Source organism: Denticeps clupeoides, chromosome 2, assembly GCF_900700375.1.
Source record: "Denticeps clupeoides chromosome 2, fDenClu1.1, whole genome shotgun sequence".
NCBI lineage: Eukaryota > Metazoa > Chordata > Actinopteri > Clupeiformes > Denticipitidae > Denticeps > Denticeps clupeoides.
Window position 1 is genome coordinate 14,473,148 of NC_041708.1, and position 20,947 is coordinate 14,494,094.

Sequence of the window (20,947 nt, forward strand, 5' to 3'; positions counted from 1 at the left end):
GGTCTACACTTATTTTCTCACAATAATGGACAGGACCATGCACTGATTTAGGTTTTTCCACATTTAGTCCGCACATCCATGGAGATTGCTTGTTTTCCTTGGCATCTGGATGCCTGGGTTGGCCCCCCAGTCTGACATCTCATCTGACAGGGCTCACAGTCCACATTGGAGCTTTTGAAGGCTGTGGCATTAAGCTCCAACGTGAACTGTTAAGCATAATGTGGTGAAGTTGATAACCCCCAGGCAAATGGGCTGGGCATGGGTTATGCTGGGTCCCAGGACTGTTCCTAAAGAACAGCTTCATTCCTCCTTAGCAGAGTTGGTTTATGGCAGTCCCTCCCCATTGTCCTGGACAATGCATCAACCTAGTCTGAACAGAAGTAGCTCAACTTACTGCTGGACATTAGCAGGTGTTTTGCTTCGTATACTATAATATGTTTTTTGTGACGAATGCTAGATATACCTGTATCCAGAGTGACTTATAATTAATAGTTACAGGGACAGTTTACCTGGAGCAACTCATGGTTAAGTGTCTTGCTCAGAGACACAATGTTCCATCTTTACATTACTGTGTCATGTCAGGCTATGGGGAGTTATGTGAATTCACACCGTGTTCAGAGTGAAATATGCAATAGGTTATTTGCATGTATTGTAGGGGATCCCTTTCAAGCAGGGATTTGGGGGGTTTTAGAGGAAGCATTTTGGGCAAGTTAAGTCTGTAGTAAAAAGTCTCTTTTTTTAAAGAAATTAAGTGCAAGTGTGAAATCAAATAAGAGGCAAAAGTTGGTTGTTTTTCAGCAATTCCAACAGTAGTTTACTTCTTCTCTTCATGTGATGCCAAGATGACCGCCTCTATCACCACCTCAACCCACCGTCACTCCTCCAGACCATAGGGGGGAACCCATGCAGCTGGGACGGACAACTCTCACGCCCGAAGAAAAGCAGCAGCGTTTTCGGGAGGGTTTGTGTGCATACTGCGCTTCCCCCTCACACCTCCGCCTGACCTGCCCTATTCGTCCGGGGAAACGGGACACCCAGCAGATCAGCACATCTGATGCCACCGACCTCCCGACTCACTCTCCCGGCCGTCCTGGAATGTAATCAGCGAGTTATCTCCACCACAGCCTTTGTGGATTCCGGGGCGGCTGGAAATTTCATAGACCACTCCTTCATCCGACAACATCACATTCCCCTGGAACTCCTCCCAAGTCCTCTCACAATCACCTCCGTGGATGGTCATCCTATCTCCGCAGGACCCATCATTCACCGCACGGTCCCTCTTCATCTCCGGCTCGACTCGCATGTGGAGAAGATTCAGTTTTTAGTAACCAATATTATCACCTCACCACTCCTCCTCGGGTTCCCCTGGCTGTCCCTCCATGAACCCCACCTTTCCTGGTCATCGGGCGTGGTGTTGGAGTGGGGAGCGCACTGCCATCGCCATTGCCTTCTGCCACAGCCCTTCCCGTCTGCCTCCTCGAACCCAGAACCGACCCGTCTTGTCCTAGACCATGTCCCCTCCTGCTATCACGACCTAGTCACTGTCTTCAGTCCAGCCAAAGCTGCCCAGCTGCCTCCCCACTGACCCGGCGACATGGCCATTGACCTGCTGCCAGGAACCACTCCCCCCGAAAGGACATCTCTACTCCCTCTCGAAGGCAGAGCAATTGGCCATGGAGCGGTTTGTGGCAGAGGCGCTTCAAAACGGCACCATCCGCCCATAGACTTCCCCGGCCGCGGCAGGATTCTTCTTTGTGACCAAGAAGGATGGTGGCCTGCGACCGTGTGTGGACTATCGTGGACTCAATAAAATCACAGTCAAAAATCGAACACCTTTACCTCTAACCAACACCGCCCTTGACGCCCCCTCTCCGGAGCCAAATACTTTACGAAGTTGGATCTCAGGTCGGCCTACAATCTGATTCGTATCCGAGAGGGCGACGAGTGGAAAACCGCCTTCATCACCCCCACTGGTCATTTTGAATCCCTAGTCATTCCATTCGGTCTATGCAACGCACCCGCCGTCTTCCAGCAGTTCATCAATGATACTCTCCAGGACATGCTGGGACGGTGGGTGTATGCCTACCTGGACGACGTACTCAATTGTTAACTCGTCGCTTAGCACCGGCCACGTACCAAGTTCGTTCAAGGTAGCAGTCATTAGACCCCTGATTAAAAAGCCGGATCTTGATCGCAGTCAGCTTTCAAATTATAGACCGATATCCAACCTTCCGTTCATATCAAAAATCTTAGAAAAATTTGTAGCCCAGCAGCCCAATCAGGATTTAGACCTCATCATAGCACTGAGACAGCGCTGGTAAAAGTGGTTAATGACCTGCTGTTGGCCTCTGATCAGGGGCGCATCTCGCTGCTTGTCCTGCTTGATCTGAGTGCAGCGTTTGACACTATTGATCACGCTATTCTCCTTGCCAGGTTAGAGAATGTTATCGGGATTAAGGGAACAGCCCTTGAATGGTTCAGATCATATTTGACCAACCGATATCAGTTTGTGGACATCAATGGTGTTTCGTCTTCACATAGTAAAGCAGAGTTTGGTGTTCCACAAGGTTCTGTCCTAGGTCCGTTACTTTTTTCTCTATACATGTTACCTTTAGGCGACGTCATCTGCAAACACGGTATTAGCTTTCATTGCTACGCTGACGACACACAGCTGTATCTGTCAGCCCTTCGATCAATGGGTGCGGGGTCACTACTGGTACCAAAGGTGCAGAAGGTCACAGCTGGGAGCAGATCCTTCTCCTATAGACAGAGAGTGTGGTTATCCACCCAAGACCTGCGTCTCAGGACTGAGTCACACAAACTGTCCCCTCGATACATCGGGCCATTCCGGATCCTCAGCCGGATCAACCCCCTCACCTACCGTCTCCAACTCCCTCCTGCCATTCGTGTCCATCCGGTGTTTCATGTTCTGCAAACTCAAACCCTTTGTCCGATCCTCGCTTCATCCTCAGGCTCCGGATCCGCCACCGCCACGCATCGTCGACGGGGGACCCGCCTACACTGTGGAGCGCATTATTGCCTCTCGCCGCAGTGGTCGGGGGGTCCAGTACCTGGTGCATTGGACCGGCTATGGACCAGAAGAACGGTCTTGGATCCCGAGTCGTTTCATCCTGGACCCTTCTCTGGTGACTGAGTACCGGCAGCGTACCGCTGCCGCTCCGGGGCCGTCGGGGGTCGGCCCTGGAGGGGGGGGTACTGTCACATGATTCCATCATGTGACCGGGAGTAACACAGAAACGAGGTAACGTGACTCCTATATATTAGGCTAGAGAGCAGCTGCCAACTGCTCAGTCACTGAATGACGCACGCCATTCGACTCGGCCCCGAAAACCTTCAACCCAGTAAGACCGTACCTGTCCTCTCTGTTCTTCTGATCCACGAACTCCTTCCTGTCGCCCTGTCCTGACCTGTCTTGTGTCTTAAAACGCGAACGACAACATCAGTGTGGTGTTGCGGCTCGCGCCGTCCACGTTCGCAGATTAACGCAGAGGAACTTACCTGCCTCCCTGCGTCCCGCCGCACCGAGGTCTCTCGTTTCCTCCTACACGTCTCTCTCGTTCTGGTCCCGGTTCGTGTGTCACAAGGTTCTAATCACCCCCCTCTACTGCTCGTTTGGAATGGTTGGTTAGGTTTTCTCCCTCACTCCTTTGTCCTTTATTATTCGATTTTAGTTGGACGCTTGTGCTTTTGTCCTTTTTTATTTATTAAATATTATTGTCTCTCAAGATGTCGAGCACATGCAACTCCTCTCATATGTGTGGCATGAAACTTCAAGACATAAATAACCATTTTTGTTATTCTTAAGCTTAGTTCATAGCACTGCAATAGTGTGTTATTGTGTTGTTTATATTGTGCTTTAGACAGAGAATACATAATGATGTTTTCATTTCAGTTTTGTAGAAATGTTGCTAGTGCAAACACAGGCATAGGATTCACTTTTATTTATTTATTTATTTGTTTGTTTTTAACTCAATCTTAACCAAACTTGATATCTTGCTGATATTGTCTTATTGTCTCACTGTTATTTCTGTTATATCAAAGAGCAAAGTATTCAAAATAATGATATATTAGTATTCCCTCTGGTTTTATCCAGTCAAATGATTAAGCTGGAACAAAAGAACTGGTAATGCTGATCCAGCTACAGAACTAGTGTCACGACTACGGACTTACGGGGGAAGGAAACGCAGAGGTCTGACATGTTGGGAAGGGGTTTTTATTAACAAATAAACAATAAAGAAACACAAATAAAGACTGGCGCGGTGGCCGAAAACGATTTAACTTAAATAAGGAACTGAAACTAACCCGTAGGCGTGTGGCGATTGCCAGAACTCAAATTACGAACAGTGTTACCAACTAAAGTTCACGAAAATGCCAGCGACCCCGAACGGGCGGAAACTTCCGGCATTTATGGGGCGTCAGGATTGCATTCCGGTGTGGAGCCCAGCTGCAGGCAATCCTGACAGAATTCTGTCACGACTACGGACTTACGGGGGAAGGAAACGCAGAGGTCTGACATGTTGGGAAGGGGTTTTTATTAACAAATAAACAATAAAGAAACACAAATAAAGACTGGCGCGGTGGCCGAAAACGATTTAACTTAAATAAGGAACTGAAACTAACCCGTAGGCGTGTGGCGATTGCCAGAACTCAAATTACGAACAGTGTTACCAACTAAAGTTCACGAAAATGCTAGCGACCCCGAACGGGCGGAAACTTCCGGCATTTATGGGGCGTCAGGATTGCATTCCGGTGTGGAGCCCAGCTGCAGGCAATCCTGACAACTAGTTAGAAAACCTTTTACTACAGGACACTATACTATAGGACATGTTTGAGTTGAGGGTTCAGTCACAGAACACGTCACAGGTGTTAATTTTTTACTGTATGTTTTAGAAGTATTTATTCAGCTGCAGAGGACATTTTAGCAAATGTTTAGAATTCTGCATTTTAGCAGTCATGTTCGTCATGAACAATTATTGTTTCGTGATTATGATTTTATGTGTGAAATAGGATAGCAAGTGAGTTCAAAAATATGTGGGGTAAATGTATGTGTCCTTTGCTTTAGAACTGACTTTATTTGCATTATCTGAAAATTACTGCACTGCTCTCCATTGCACAGGGAATGCAAATTCTTTCTATTTTTACTTGTCTTGGAACTCAAGGTCATATCTCTGCACTCATGTTAAGGCCTTGAAAAATAAATAGCCGTCTGCCTGGCAGTGATGAAGGGGCAAGAGACAGGCGCCGGAGTGGCCAAATGCTGCCACACTGATTTATGGGATATCATTGTTAACAATATGTCATTACAGTATTTCCAAACAAACAACCTTTGGCTTAAACCCCTTGGCCCTCATCCAGTTTCCAGTGAGAGGCTCAGTGCATCCCCTCAGATGTTGCAGAATAAAACAATAGTAGTACCTTTGTACTGTATTTCTTTGTATTATACAAAATATTTTTTGTATTATAGAAAATCTGGACAATCATTTAAAAGAAACATGATGAGCTGAGTGTATTTAGTTTAATGCAACACTTGCACACAAGTGTTTGCTATATCTTGCAATCTTTTAGAGTGCTGGGGAGGAGTTTTGCCTCCCTCACTTTTGCTTTGTTATATTTCAGCCACATTGGAGTATTTTCAAGCATTTTATAAGGATTTCAAATGAGGACATTGACTAGGCCACTCCAAAGTTTTCATTTGTTCCTGAATTTCTTTGTATCTTGGCATGATGACTAGCTTTTGAGGATCTTTTGGTTTTTATCACAGATAGGTCTTATTTGAATAATTTCTTGATTGAGAACTGGTGTGGCAGTAATCAGGCCTTGGCGTGGCTAGAGATATTGAACTCATGGTTAATGAATTACTGTTAAGTTATTTATTTGTTTGTTTTCATCGGAGATCACTTTTCCCCAAATGATTGATTGGGTTGACCTGGGTTCTTGGCCTCCAACCCAGTCAGGGGATTCCTTTATCCCCACCTCCGTGGAAGTGTGAGGAAACAGGACATTAGAGTTCACTATTTCGGAGTGGCATGGTCACACTTTTTCCCATAAACTCTAACAATCCGGGCAAACATAGGGTCACATTTAAAACAGGAATGAATGTGTTAAGGGGCCACAGCCTTTGCCCATCCCTCTTCTCCATCTGTCTCTCTCATTTGCACTCTCAGACTATTTTACAGCCACTGAGATTAAATTGGCTGCTTTAAGTGCTCATATATCAGGACTCCTCCCGATTATTGTGAGCAGTGATCCAAGGCAGGGTGGTTCACTGCACCTCTGAATTACCAACAGATGGAAAGCCACTCAGCACAGAGCACAAGGCAGCCTAATGATCATCATTTACATCAAAGTGTCTGTATCACTGCTTGACTTAAATGGTGCTCACTTACCACTGATGGTGCTCATAAAAGCTGAGGCGATCAGAATGGAGGACTTATTGGAGAGGCAAGTTATTCAGAGAAGACAGGAAGTTGTGCTTATACCTGAGGTTAGTAGTCTTTAGACTCTTTGAGGTGATATAGACTGGACGCCAACGTAAATAGACTGTTTATAGATAAGAGGTAGAATAGGGATCTTATTCAAAAATTTGAATCAGAATTGTCTTTATTGGTCAATAACGTGAGCGAACATATACAAGGAATTTGATTCCGGTTGATGTGTCTCTCAAGCACAATTTAAAGTACAGCAAGATACAATGTAGTAAAAAATCTTGTGTACAGAACATATTTTCCCAATATATAGGACTAATATGTTCTTTAAATATTCCATTCTCAGGCTATCAATATTTTTTTTTACATCTCTGTATATTGTAGGTCTTTGCAGAAGAATAGACTGAAAAGGTTTAGCTGTCTAGAGTTGTAACCTATACCATAGCCAAAGCATTTCACACAAGCAGGACTTTGAAATAAAGGCCTGCTTTAAAGTGTGGAAACAGACCCTGTGTATACTCATGAGTAATGGTTCCAGTGACAACCAGAACCAGTGCAGAACCAGAAATGTTGTAACCATCCAGTGAGAACTTCCTGGTATGCATTACTGTAACTCTTACCAGCTGTAATAAGTGAAGTATTTCTTGCAGACACAATAGTGTATTGAAATTAAGAGTCAAATTGTAATGCTGGGATCTTAGTGAATAACTCACTTCCTTTGGCCTTTGATTTCACTTTTTCAAGGGATGTGGTTACAATTTTTCACTGATCCACCAGCAAAGCTGGTCACACCTACAGAACACTCTACTTCACCTCTCATCACAGAACAATTTGGAAACCCTGGAAAAACTGACCTGGCCATCAATTGACCTCACCCTATCATGCCAGATGGGAAGGTTTAAGTTATAAGTTGAACATATAAGCACATGATTTGTTACATGATGAAGGAATTACATTTGTGTTGCTGTTGTACAATTCTGTATATGAAAATGTTTGTAATTGTAATCCGATTGTAATGAGTGCAAATAATTTTTTTGTAATTCATTTGTAAATAAGCATTTTTTCTTATGAAGACCAGCAATATATTACCAGGTTGTCCTGTATTTGTGATAGGAAAGGACAAAGAGACAGAACATTGCCTTTTTCAACTGTGTGCTTGTAAATAACCACTGCTTTTCAAATAGTTCTTCTATAAACATTGTTTCACAGTTCTAGCACTATTGTCATCTTGGGGTGCATAGGGGACAAAGGTTCAGAAACCAAACATTTTAAAATTAAATATGATTAAATATGACACAAAGCTAATCTGTCAGGAGAAAACAACACAACATAAAGTCTCCACTTCAATGCAGCTGCCATATCTACTGCATTTAACAGGTCCTGATGACTCCCGCTCCATTGGAAACAGCTGGGAGCCATTTGAACCTGCTAATCAGGCGTTATTATTTTTATGCAGTATTTTTTTATTTCCTGTGTCAGAGGTGACGTCCAGTCACAGAGGTGACGTCACTTCCTAAATCACCATTTGTGGCATTATTTAGATTTTAAATACCTGTGTTAGCAGATGGCTGAAAGAAAAAGAGAAAGCATTGTTTGGATGCTTTTTATTTACAATGAAGTAGAAAAGACAACTGAATGTGTGGTTGAAAAAATGGGGATAAATGCGGCCACTAGAGTGGATTTAGAGTATTCTTAAGTCTATAAGGTAACAATAATATAACTAGATAAAAGTGAATTTCATATTAAGAAATTCAAGTTGGCTGAAACAGGTTTTTTGAAGTGCAATACAACAGAACAAACCTTATCGTCTACTCCCACCCAGAGGCCACATTTGGAAGTACATGTCAGATCTGTATCTGTATTACTATTTACTATGATCTTTATGCAAAAGGTGAGCTGGAAATAAATTATGCTGACAAATGAAAGAATGTTTACTTAATCGTTATAATGCAGTAGATACCTCTTGTGTGCCGTGGTGTGGCTATCCATGGCGCTGGCACAGCTTCCACGTTGAAACCCCATGTGCAAAACGCATTTGACACTGCTGAATTTCACGAAAGAAATACCATTTTATTGCATTAAACAGCTGAATATAATTTTTCAACGTTTTCAACAAATTATTAAACTGATATTTAAAGGGTTACACTTCTGAAAATTACTGAATGTTTTATAATTTTCTAAAGGGCTGTTTTAGGGCAGATTTTGTGCATGTACATTTTTGTACACAAAGAGTAGGAGAGGGTGCAAAAATATTAAATGTGGTACTACATAAAAAAATTATTATATGGAAAATATGTAGTTTTTAATAATCAGCGATTCAAATGATTAAACTGGTATTTAAATGGTTAAATGATCATTTTGTAAATATTGATGTATTTTATGGCAGCTTTTCTGTGTACATTTTTGTACACAAAGATGGCGAGACTGTACTCATGAGGAAAGGGACACAAGGGTTAATTCGACAACTCCTGTTCAACCAAGACTATCAGCTAAGTTACATACCATCATAAGCCATCTTAAAGTGCAAAGGGTGCATTAGATTGAAAGACTATAAGTTGAGTATCATGTGCATAGAAGTGGTATGAGAAATACTAATACTAATAAATATTTATTATATAAACAATACGAAGCGTAAAGCATCTTCGGGCTCTGTCCAGTCTATTCTAAAACATTTTCTTCAGTTGAAGCCATTTTTTTATTGATCTGGGTGTATGCTAATGCAGTTATATTCTGGAAAGGTTCCATTCCTCTTTTCCTAGCATTATAGCATACTGAACAGACTGGGCCAAAATTCACTGGTGAGGGAACAAACAACAAGGCAATTGGGTCGCATGTTTACATTTTAAATTAAATGTTTGTTTTACAAAAATTGAATGGAATGATAATGTAAAAAGAAACTTGAGTAAGACCTCTAAATAAAGGATAACAAAAAAGTTTTAGGCCAAAAAGATACAAACATAAATAAAGCTCTTAAATCAAATAACTGATCTGTCCATATGATTCCACTGGGAAAAAATTGTTTTTGATTACATACATACATGGGGAGATTAAAAATGTAAAATAAATTAATATTGAAAATGTTCATCAAGGCAATAAGTAAAACTTATATGCCAGAGGACCCACTGTTCTGTGTGTGTGTGTGTGTGTGTGTGTGTGTGTGTGTGTGTGTGAGGTGAGGAGGGCAGGCCTGGGTCTGCCTCCAGGGAAGCTGAATACCAAAGCGTCCCCAGGGTGGCAAGAGGGTCCAGCCAAGGGTCTGTCGGGCAGGACAAGGGGCCTACTTGACCCAATGGACGCAAAAGGTGGTGAGCCATGAGGGGTCTGGTGACACCCCCACACCGACAGTAAGACAGTTATACATCCCATTATTCACAATGTCCCATCTGTGCACTTCCTTCTTTCCTCAGTCGTGACACTCCTGGTGGATCGGATGGGTAGAAGTACCACTAGCATGATTTCTTTGATCAACAGGAAACAGAAGCATGTGCTTATAGATCCCTAAAATATGGAACAAGATTCCATGACAGTTTTAAATTACGGTTACACTCATACAACGGGCCTCAAAAGTAGACAACACACACAATTGATATGGACTGAAACGCTGACTGTAAACAATACTCCGCAGTTACCATACATAATTGATTGGGTGCACCTCAGGAACAGCTGGCTGGCAGATCAACTTGTTCAACTTAAACAGAACATAAACAAAAACTGAGGGCCAATCTGAACTACTGTAGCTTTTATATGTGGATCACAATACGTACTGCACTGTGTCAGGATGGCTAGACATGGCGAGGAACAAGGACGTATATGTCACAAAGCAGGGGTTTAATACATTGAGAAAAGGACTGGGGAGACATCAAGTAACAATGACCCGGCCGCACACAGAGATGAACAGAGCAGCTTTATACAATCATACACAGGTGAGGACAATCAGGAAACTTGGCAACAGAGGGAGAAAATGAAACTCCAGTCCGGAGTTGCCCTTCCTGGACCAGATCATGACGGAACCCTCCCGCCTAGGCACGACTCCCGACATGCCAGTCGGCATTGGCCCATTCCAAATCTGGTCATTCTGTCATGATTGTTGGACATGACTAGGAACGAGGATGCATACGCATGATGTCACGAAACATGGGTTTAATACATGGTGAACAGGATAAGGGAGACATCAAGTAACAATGACCCAACAGCGAACAGAGACAAACAGAGCAGCTTTATACAGTCATACACAGGTGAGGGCAATCAGGAAACTTGGCAACACAGGAGGAACATGAAACTCCAGTCCGAATCCCCTACCCTGAGTTGTCCGTTCCGGACTTGATCATGACACACTGGAGTCAATGGGTAATTAGTACACAGACACAGATAAGGATGTGGCACCATCTCATGATCCATAGGTGCCAGGAGGTGACCGTGACATTGTGCCAATAAAATGGCATGAATTAACTTATTACTCATTCTTCTTGTGATGACCTTTACTCTTCTCAGTGGAGAAATGGGTTGGAGACTGATGATCTGGTTTAAATGCCACTTGGAACTTAATTGGTTCTAATTGTACAGGATAACAAGTGAAAGTGAAGTGATTGTCATTGTGAAACACTGCAGCACAGTACACGGTGCACAAAACAAAATGTGTTCCCTTGGTGAGTATTGGGCAGTCATGACAGGTCCCCAGGGAGCAGTGTGTGGAGATGGTACTTTGCTCAGTGGCATCTCAATGGCACCTTGGCAGACCAGGATTCAAACTGGTAACCTTATGATTTTAGAATGCTTGTATATCTGTAAGCATACATGAAGGAATGCTGGAAAGACATTTTGACAGTAATCACATTTCATATGTAGTTAAAGCTTTGTGTCTCTGTTTCAACTATGTGAATGTTTATTCATACTATCTTTAGTGTTGTAGAATGTGCTGCCATGGGTAATCAGTAATACATTCTATTTTGGCCCCTCAGAAATGCAGGAGCTTAATTCCCTTTCTTGCTAGCACAGGTTTCCGAATGTCGTCAAGGTTCTAAAGAGCTTTTGTACCCACTATTAATTGTTTATATTAGTCACATTCTTGCCATTTGTCATTTTATCTTATTATTATGGGCTTGTTACTACCACGCTTTGTTTTAGATTAATTTCTGTGTTTTAGTTCAAGAGTACATATGTTGGTGTTTGACAATTTGGTAATCAGTTGCTACTTCTATAACTGTTAACGGGGTCCATAACTTATCATGTTGTCAGGATTGGCTCCAGGTGAGGTTGCCAGCTGGGGTCAATTCTGACAGCGTTTAAAAGTCTGTAACTCCTCCCCTTCTGCAGGGACGGCATTTTTGTGGACTCTTGAGTGTGTGAACTTGACCTGTTTCTGTTAATGTGTATTTCTAGCCCCGCGGGCTTGTTCGTGTTTTCCCCTGTTAAGTTCAACTGTTTTGGGCCACCGAGCCGCGTTTATTTGTGTTTATTTATTATTATTAATAAATCCTTGTTTCCCAAATGTCCCGCCTCTGCGCTTCCCTCCCCCGTCAGCTCGCCAGCATGACAGAATGCCATCCCTCCAGAGAGTGCAGAGGAAGAAGGGAGAGAAGGAGCGCCAGGAAAGACGCAGTCAGGCGCAATGAAAGGGGATGCCAGCAGAGAGACGCGTCACCCGTTCTGGTGGAGCGCTTTCTTCCCAGCGAGCCATGGCACGCGGCGCCGCGTGATGAAGTCAGCGAACCCTGGAAGCGGCAACGGAGGCATTCCTCCAGTGCAGAATGGCCCGTGGGAGCTGATCGCGCCCTGGGTCCAGGATGTCCAAGGGGTGGACGACCCTCGGAGTCACTGGTGGGAGGACACGGATGACGAAAGCAACGATGACGTGGATTTTCGTTGGGTGGTCGGGGCCGGGCGTCCGCCTCCAGAGGGGTGGAGCGCCATAGAGCAACCTGGAAGGCATGAGGAACCAGCTGGGACAGGCAGGAAGGGAAGTATTTTAAGGAGAAGTATCAACCAGGTTGTGGAAGAGGGCAAGTGACCACGAATTTGTTCTCCTCCTGGCGGAGTGGGTGCAAACAGACCTAACAACAACAAAAAAAACCTCCTAACAATCTCTCCTGATCATGAATGGTTCAATTACATCTGGTCATGTACCATCTGTCTTTAAAACAGCCAGGGTTCTTCCAATTCTAAAGAAACCCACCACTGATCCTGCAGACACAGCTACAGGTGTCTTTTCTCTGATTTCTTTCTAAAGTCCTTGAGTGCTGTGTCTACAATCAGCTATCACTTCATCTGTCTCACAACAACCTCCTTGATCCAAACTAGTCTGGATTCAGAGCAGGTCATTCTACAGAGACAGCCCTTCTTGCTGTTTGTGAGAAGCTACATGTGGCTAGATCAGCAAAACTCTTATCTGTTCTTATTCTCCTTGACCTCTCTGCAGCATTTGATACAGTTGACCTGTCCATCTTGACGTGACCTGGAATTTGGGGCTCAGCATTGAAATGGTTTCATTCTTACCTTAATGAGCGGTCTTACTAAGTGACTTAGACCACTGGTGTCCCTCAGGATTCAGTACATGGTTCTCTCCTTTTCTCCCTCTATACGAGATCACTTGGTGAGGTCATTATCCTACTACTGCTATGCAGACGACACACAACTGATCTTCTCTGCATGTCTAACTGACATTTCATCTTGGATGGCAGGCAAAACTCTGATCTCTCTTTCTACAACTGCACACAACCTTGAAATAACTATAGACAATTTAGACTAACTTGTAACTTTCTTATAGTCTGACTTATGCGAGATAAACTAAAACAGAGTGAATAAAATTACTGTATTCATGGATTGAGTCCTAGTGAAACAGAACTGATTACTTCATTGATGGTTACATGAAAGCATGTTGTAAGTCGCTCTGTATAAGGGCGTCTGCCAAATGCCAAAATGTAAACTACGTAAATTAGGTTAAGTGACATATTAGATTTATTTTATCTAATTTTATTATATATATTGTCTTTGAGAAAAGAATGTAAACAAATGCATAATTGATTCATAATGGCACCTACCTTTTCAAGGTTGTCAACACCTCCTTTGCATTTAATTTGTTTCTTGACCTGCAAACATCAGCCAAAATGAGCAGCCCAACGCAAGACTGCAGGTCCATCTTCTAATACTGATTTTAGTTTATAACACAGAGAGTGACCTGAAAAAAGACTTTTGAACACACCTCACACACTCCATCAGTCCAACATCAATATTCACATAAACCAATAATTTCATATGGAAAGCGCCCTAATTATGTCATTAGGAAGCCTCTTTATAATTAAAACATGTTCAAATTTACTGCATGTGTTGAGAAGCAAAAAATTGCACCACCAAAATTAAGGATTGCATTTACATTAAGAATTTTTTTTTTACGTTTTCTGCGTCTAAGAACTAATACATCATTTTTCTTGTAGCTTAGCCATTTTATGCTATTGTAAGAAACAGACACCACAATATTCATTCAACACAGCCAAAATGGCTTAAAGATTTAAAAAAATGAAACGCAGACCATGCCAGAGGGGCCGACGAAGGTCAACCTCCAGATCTGAAATCTGCACAACACCTAGGCCCTCATGCATGGGGACCTGGGTTGGGCGGCAATCACAGTCCACAGATGCCTCTGAGCTTCAATCTGGGGGACCAGGACTGGGTGTTCACACTGGGTCTCCCAATGCTGTCTTATGCCAAGAAGCTGGACTCTTCCGCTTCATCCATTGAGTAAACCCTGTTGCCTACCAGGTGTCCATTCCCTGCGCAATGAGAGTCAGTACTGTTTTTCATGTGTCTCTGCTGTGGAAGGCACTCTTGTCTAACTCCACCCCCCCCTCGTCATCATCCCTCTATCACCTCCCTATCTGCCTCCCAACATGTCTGTGGCCTTCCCCATGACATTAACATAATTAAGGCATGGGTTAGCTTTTCTGCATCATGCAGTAATCTGCTGTTGTGACACGTTTAGAAAAGGTAGAGAAGGATCAAGCATACTTAAGGTGCTGAATCAAGTTGAGGTGATCTTGAGACGAGTTGAAGTGAGTTGAATGACTAGTTAAATGACTCAGTGAGGAGTGAGAGACGTATTGAATAAACAGAACAGGAATCACCTGTCAATGTCTTCCCATTCCTATAACATAAAGTTGGTGAGGAGCGTCATGTGACACATGAAGGTTTTGCTGAAAACATTCTTATAATTCAAGCAGAGTGAAGAGCAAAGGACATTTTGTGTGCCTTGTGTGCACCATGTGCTGTGCTGTGTATCACAATGACAATAACAGCATTTAAAAAAAGAGGTAACTATATTATACTGTATATTTTGGGGTACCTGGTTAAGTAGTGGTATATCTGGCAGTTCATTACAACTCAAGTGAAGTCAACTTGAAGTATGTATAAAAATATGATTGCTATAATAAAGGTAATGTTTAGATGTTAGGAACATTTTAACATTTTATGGAGAGTCAGGTTTTTTATGGCATTTCGCTGGGCAGATCACTGATCTCACTGTACTATTGTACTAAGTATGACTGTACAATGTCATCAAAGTCTTTAATCTTAATACATGTTGTTGACTGAACCTCACAGCATTTGACTAGGATGAGATTTGCTTTTAGTTTTGCATGTCACTTCACTCACCCTGCAGAACTCGAAAGGGACATTCCAGAGATGCAAATGCAAACAGGAGTTTAGCAATGAACTCATGGTAATGTGTTTTGTATGTATTTCCTGAATGTCACAAATGTGAAGCTTTCAAAAGTTTAAGACTACATTCCTTTCAAAAACTCACAAAAAGCAAATAAGCAATTTTGGTTTGGTTGAGCACCTGTCTTTATTCTAGCTCTTAGTTCAAAACCAATGTGAAACATACATTATTTTTATATTTTTACATTTGTTGTTTGATTCATTATAATCTTTTCCCATATATATATCTACATGGAGCTTTATCCTACTTCTATTATTATGATTAACATCTTTAACACTGTATTTTTAAAGGGCATTACTCAGCAACAATACATAATGAATGCCATCTAACCGGTTTCATGTACAATAAAGAGTACATGAAAGAGTTCTATTCATCTTACAGAATTTGAACATGCAATACGGGTGACAAAAAATGAGAACCTTCTTTCTGTACAAGTTGGAGAGACTTCGACTGGGAGGAGCTATTCATGAAAAGTCTGGGGATTTTCAGTGTGTGCTGTGGACTAAGACTGATCGCAGTGAAAGATTTATGGGACTTGACAGCCTATATTTTTGTCCTTTTTTGTCCTGTCTCACTACTTACTCACAATTCTAAACGCTTACTGAAGCTGGGACCTTGAAGATGGATAAATTGCGGCTGTTGTTCCAGTTTCTGCAGGCCAACCAAGAATCCTTCATGAATGGCCTTTGTGGAATCATGGCTCTGGCAAGTGCACAGCTCTACACGTCTTTTGAATTCACCTGCCCCTGTCTACCAGAGTACAACTATGCATATGGCATTGGGATACTATTGGTTCCTCCAATTTGGTTCTTCATGCTAGGATTTGTTTTGAACAACAATGTGTCAATGCTGACCGAGGAATGGAAACGGCCAGCAGGTAAGCGGGATAAAGACCCAAAGGTGCTGAGATACATGCTCTGCTCAATCACTCAGCGCTCCTTGATTGCGCCTGCTGTCTGGATCTCTGTGACACTGCTAGATGGAAAGAGCTTTTTGTGCGCTTTCAGTGCCCGCTTTGATCTGCACCAGTTCCGCAACCACAGTCATGAACATCTGCCCGACCGTGAACTGTCCAGACTGCTGGCAAGAATCCCATGCAAAGATGTATTTGATGGCCATGATGTTATTGCCAGAGAAGCAGCATCAAGATACATACGATGCATTTCTCAGGTAAGCGGTCCAAATGAGCCACAAAAATCAACAAACACATAAATAAGGCATATGCCTTTAGTTTTTGAAGGGGCTTGCAATTAATTACAATGGCATATAAATCAAATAAGGCTGTGACTTTGTCTTATTAGTAAAGCAAGTACCAAATGTAGCAGAGAAACATTTGACTGATAATATTTTGGTTTGTGCCCTCTACCTGGAACAAGAAGATGAACAGACTACCACATTTTCTATGGATATGTCTGCATACAAAACAGCAGACCAGTACCATTCGTATTGCATGGCAACAACATTTGTTATATAATACAACTCTACTTGGGCGTGTAGTGATTGTTCACTAGTCTAAACACTGTAAGGTCAAATTATTTGCATACATTTAGTATTAGACCCCCTTAAATTTCACTCTTTGTTATTTGCTAAAATCAGTTTTTTTTTTTCCTAATTAAATGTACACACAGCACCCCATACTGACAGAAAATCACAGAAGTGTAGACATTTTTGCAGATTTATTTATACCACAAAACAAAAAAATGAAATATCATATGCTAAGCTAAGGGTCTGAATTAAGTATTCAGACCCTTAGCTCAGGATTTAGTAGAAGCACCCTTTTGTCTCTCCCGAGATACTCAGTTGATCGGCTGATCAAATTGGATCTCCTTCAACACTACATAGGACAGAACACTAATACACTCCAACTCTTTCACTTTAAAATAACAATACTGAATACTATCTGTACCCACTGTAAATAAATAGATGAAGCAAGACATAAACACAGCCCTGGATTAACCATTCACAAAGAGGAAATAGCATGACCCTCATTCAGGTACACTGAGTGCACAACAGAATAGGTGTAAATGTATCATATTAGGCTTTGTGGCCTTACTCCGTGAAAATGCTAATTTAAGACATGTAATCTATGTAATGTTTTATATATTAAATTACATTGTGTAAATGTTTTTTATATCTCACACAGGCCTGTGGCTGGATGTTTCTAATGCTAATTACATGTCTGGCTTTTACAGCAAGAGCTATTAGGCCTTGCTTCTCGCAAGCAATTTTCCTGAAAACCAAATACTGGTCACATTATATTGACACAGAGCGCAAAATATTTGACCAGATGTGCAAGGATCATGCCAAGAGCTTTGCCAAAATCGGCATTCAACGGTACTTCCACAGTATTAGTGGAGAAATTTTCAATGGTGAGAAACTTAACAAGAAGCACAAGAAAGATGATGATGATGATGATGGGGACAAGTGTGACGAGGAAAAGCTCCTTGGAATCCATGCAGAAGAAGACGTGAATAAAGTACTGTGGAACTGGCACACATGCAAGCCTGCACTAAACCTGACTCGTGATTCACAAACCAAGAGCACACACCACAAGCAGACATGCAAACATTTGGGGTGCTGAGTGATGTCAGAACTTTACAGTTATATATTTCTAAATGTACTACATATTTTGTGTTTTGTTTTACACCTCTGGTCATATTAGTGTGTTTGTCTACTTTATTTACTTTATCTACTTTAAGGGCTGTTCTTAACTTCAATAAACTTGATTATTCCATGTGTGACTATGGAATCATAGACTTTTCAAACAGTTTATCTTTTAATATGAAAAGTTATTAGATTCTTTTATAATGTATATTCTATTGATACTTAATATTATTAATGTCTATAAATCAACTTTTTCCCAGAGGAGCTGTTTTCATGTCACATAGTGCCTCAAAGCCTAGAAATGGATAGCTTGCAGCATTTTTATAATAACATTATCATGAGACATTAAGACTTATGATTGATTTGAGACTTATGATTGATATGTCCAGTAAAGAAAGATCAAACAGAAACACATGTATCACCCCCAACAATTATGTGAATTAAGATGCATTATGCATTAAGTTGTTTCATGTGTGGGATTTTGTGTGCCTTAAATTCTGTCCTAATGTGATTTATTGTACCAAAAGTAAATTACATTTAGATATAATGCACAACACAACTTAATGCACTCACTAAATTGCTAATTGCTTTACATCGTATTATACATTCTATTTGCTATACATAGTATATAAAATGTATTGTGATAAGAAATGTAACATTTGTGTTTTAATATATAAATACAGCTGATTAGTTTGCAATGAGCACTGACATATCTTCAGGAGATAACACATTCGCTCTCTCTCTCTCTCTCTCTCTCTCTCTCTCTCTCTCTCTCTATATATATATATATATATATATATATATATATATATTAGAGGTGGGCATAGATTAATTTTCTTAATCTAGATGAATCTCACTGTAATATTGGAATTAATCTAGATTAATCTGGCTCATTTGAATTCTGCTGAAGACATTCAGAATATGTGTGCTACCCAAATAATGACTAAAAGTAAGTCTTTGAGAACGGGTTTCTCAAGCCAGGTGGCGCATTAGACCAGGGGCTCATCTCCTGTTTCCAAAATGCATCACAAACTGCTTGAGAAAGCTGTTCTACTATGATAATTGGTGATGAAAATAAGATGTACTTGTGTTTACCAACTGTTTATTCAGTTAAATAGCTGCATCCATGTTACCACGTCACGTTTGATGTGGTAATTTCACAGTTCGAAGACTCGTTCTCGCCCCCTACAGTGCAATTCGGCTAGGTATACATCCGCGCTAAAATATCAAGGTGAAAGTCATCATAGTGTAGCGGTTCTTCTTCTGCGTTGTGTAACTTCGTTTCTTGAACCACAAATGATGAGCTGACACCCAAGAGATTTTCTGTGCAAAGTGTATTCTGTACAAAAAGCAAGGTCGCGTCAGAACATCGCGTCTTTCTGCACCTCTCTCTACAATATACAGTATTAAAAGAACATAAAAAAATATTCACAAAATAACACTCATGCAAAATATTCCTAATATGTACATTAATTAAAATGAAAGAAATAACTTTTTGCACACAAATCCCACGCACCTCACAGCTCACGCCATGTGTCCAAGAGAAAACAAAATAAAGGTCTTTAGGTAATAAGAAACTAAAAGACACAAGAAAGAATAAATATATTTATAAATCTAGTGTAACCATTTAACTCCGGCACAATAGCTTGCGTAGGTAGTATAGACCAGCTCCCAACCCAACTTTGTGAATAGATTAACGGCGATATTTTTTTTATCGCCGATAAGAGTCTCATGTACATATCATGTATGTTATTTTGATATAAAAAGCTTTTTGGTTTACTGGTTTCACTTCTCAAAAAATCATAGAATCATAATTCTAGAAGCTGTTCAGACGTTTTCCACTTTGCCACACCACAACTTCACATAGTTCAATATTAAGTCAAATTGTGCAGACTTTTACATACATTTTAGATAATACAGAGAATAGGATACATAGAATAAATGTATCCTGTGCTTTCAGGTATCTATGGATGGTTCTCTAATAGTTAATCTGTCCCTTGCTCTGGGCATGTAAAGTGAGTCACCCCATGTGTTTTCCATTATGTTTTTTCTCTACTGGGGAGGAACCAGATGACTCAATAGTTTTGCTTGTGGACTGTGCACACAACCAAGCAATGCTGTTTCTTTTCACACAGATAAAAGGAAGGAATTCCTTTTATTCCTTTCAGAAGGAATAATGTTAATAGTTAAAAGTTAATAGATTTAAGGTGGACATTATAGCTTAAACAGAATTAATCTTTTCAGGAATTTGTAACAAAGGTTTATATAATTAATTCAGTTTTCAGTATAATACAGCTTTTAATGCAGCTTTTATGTAGCAGACGTGTAAATTTCACTGCAAAATCATGTTTCTAATAGACTTTGCTGAAGGATGTCTGAAATTTATTGCATACATTGTTTAGACTAAAACAGTCACAAAATCTAGTAAGTCAGTACAAATAAAACAGGACAAAAAGATTTATTATTACAATAGTGATATGGAGGCAAGAGTCATTAAAAGCTGTATGGGTGTCGGTGAACACTATCATTGTGTTCCTGATGCAGTGACTTAAGCGTTGCTACTCGCAAATTGGAACCATACTGGTCAAATGAGCCTCAGACATCTATTCCAAGATCCAAGATACCCACAGTCTTTGTGTTTGTGGTTCTAGAGAAGAATGGGCATGAACTGTTTACTACCTATGAGGGTATCAGAAAGGTTATACCCAGCACAGATTGGAACCGTATTACAGGGGTCAACCACTACCATGAGAACCATGGTAGCCACCTCTACATTCGGTTCAACAATCACATTTACATTTACAGCATTTATCAGACGCCCTTATACAGAGTGACTTACAATCAATAGTTACAGGGACAGTTTCCCCTGGAGCAACTTAGGTTTAAGTTTCTTGCTCAGGGACAAAATGGTTGTAAGTGGAATTTGAACCTGGGTTCATAGGCATGTGTGTTAACCATATATTTTGTCTATTGTTTATTATTAACCATATATTTTGTCTATTGTTTATTATTCTTTGTTAAGTTCAACCGAAGTGAGCACATTCTGTTCCATGATGGCACACCTCATTTATGCATTCCCAGGCTTATTATGAGTTGTTTGGTAAAACAGAAAGATGTACTGGATGTAATTGTGGGACTGGTTGGGATCACTTCACCTTCACATTCAAATACATCAATTGGCCATAAC

The 20,947-nt window shown here is 41.1% G+C and overlaps 1 protein-coding gene across 1 annotated transcript; it reads left to right on the forward strand.

Annotated features, from left to right (window-relative positions):
• The first annotated feature begins 15,490 nt into the window (after positions 1-15,490).
• On the forward strand, positions 15,491-18,180 carry LOC114784544 (calcium homeostasis modulator protein 1-like). Its single transcript, XM_028970016.1, has 2 exons — positions 15,491-16,326; positions 17,300-18,180. The coding sequence occupies exons 1-2, from the start codon at positions 15,778-15,780 to the stop codon at positions 17,735-17,737; spliced, it is 987 nt and encodes a 328-aa protein (XP_028825849.1). The 5' UTR covers positions 15,491-15,777; the 3' UTR covers positions 17,738-18,180.
• The last annotated feature ends 2,767 nt before the right edge of the window (positions 18,181-20,947 follow it).

Excerpts from the sequence above, each read along its gene's own strand:
- LOC114784544 (XM_028970016.1), top strand. The coding sequence starts at position 15,778 with ATGGATAAATTGCGGCTGTTGTTCCAGTTTCTGCAGGCCAACCAAGAA. Across the intron at positions 16,327-17,299 it reads ACATACGATGCATTTCTCAG|GCCTGTGGCTGGATGTTTCT; the intron begins GTAAGCGGTCCA and ends TATCTCACACAG.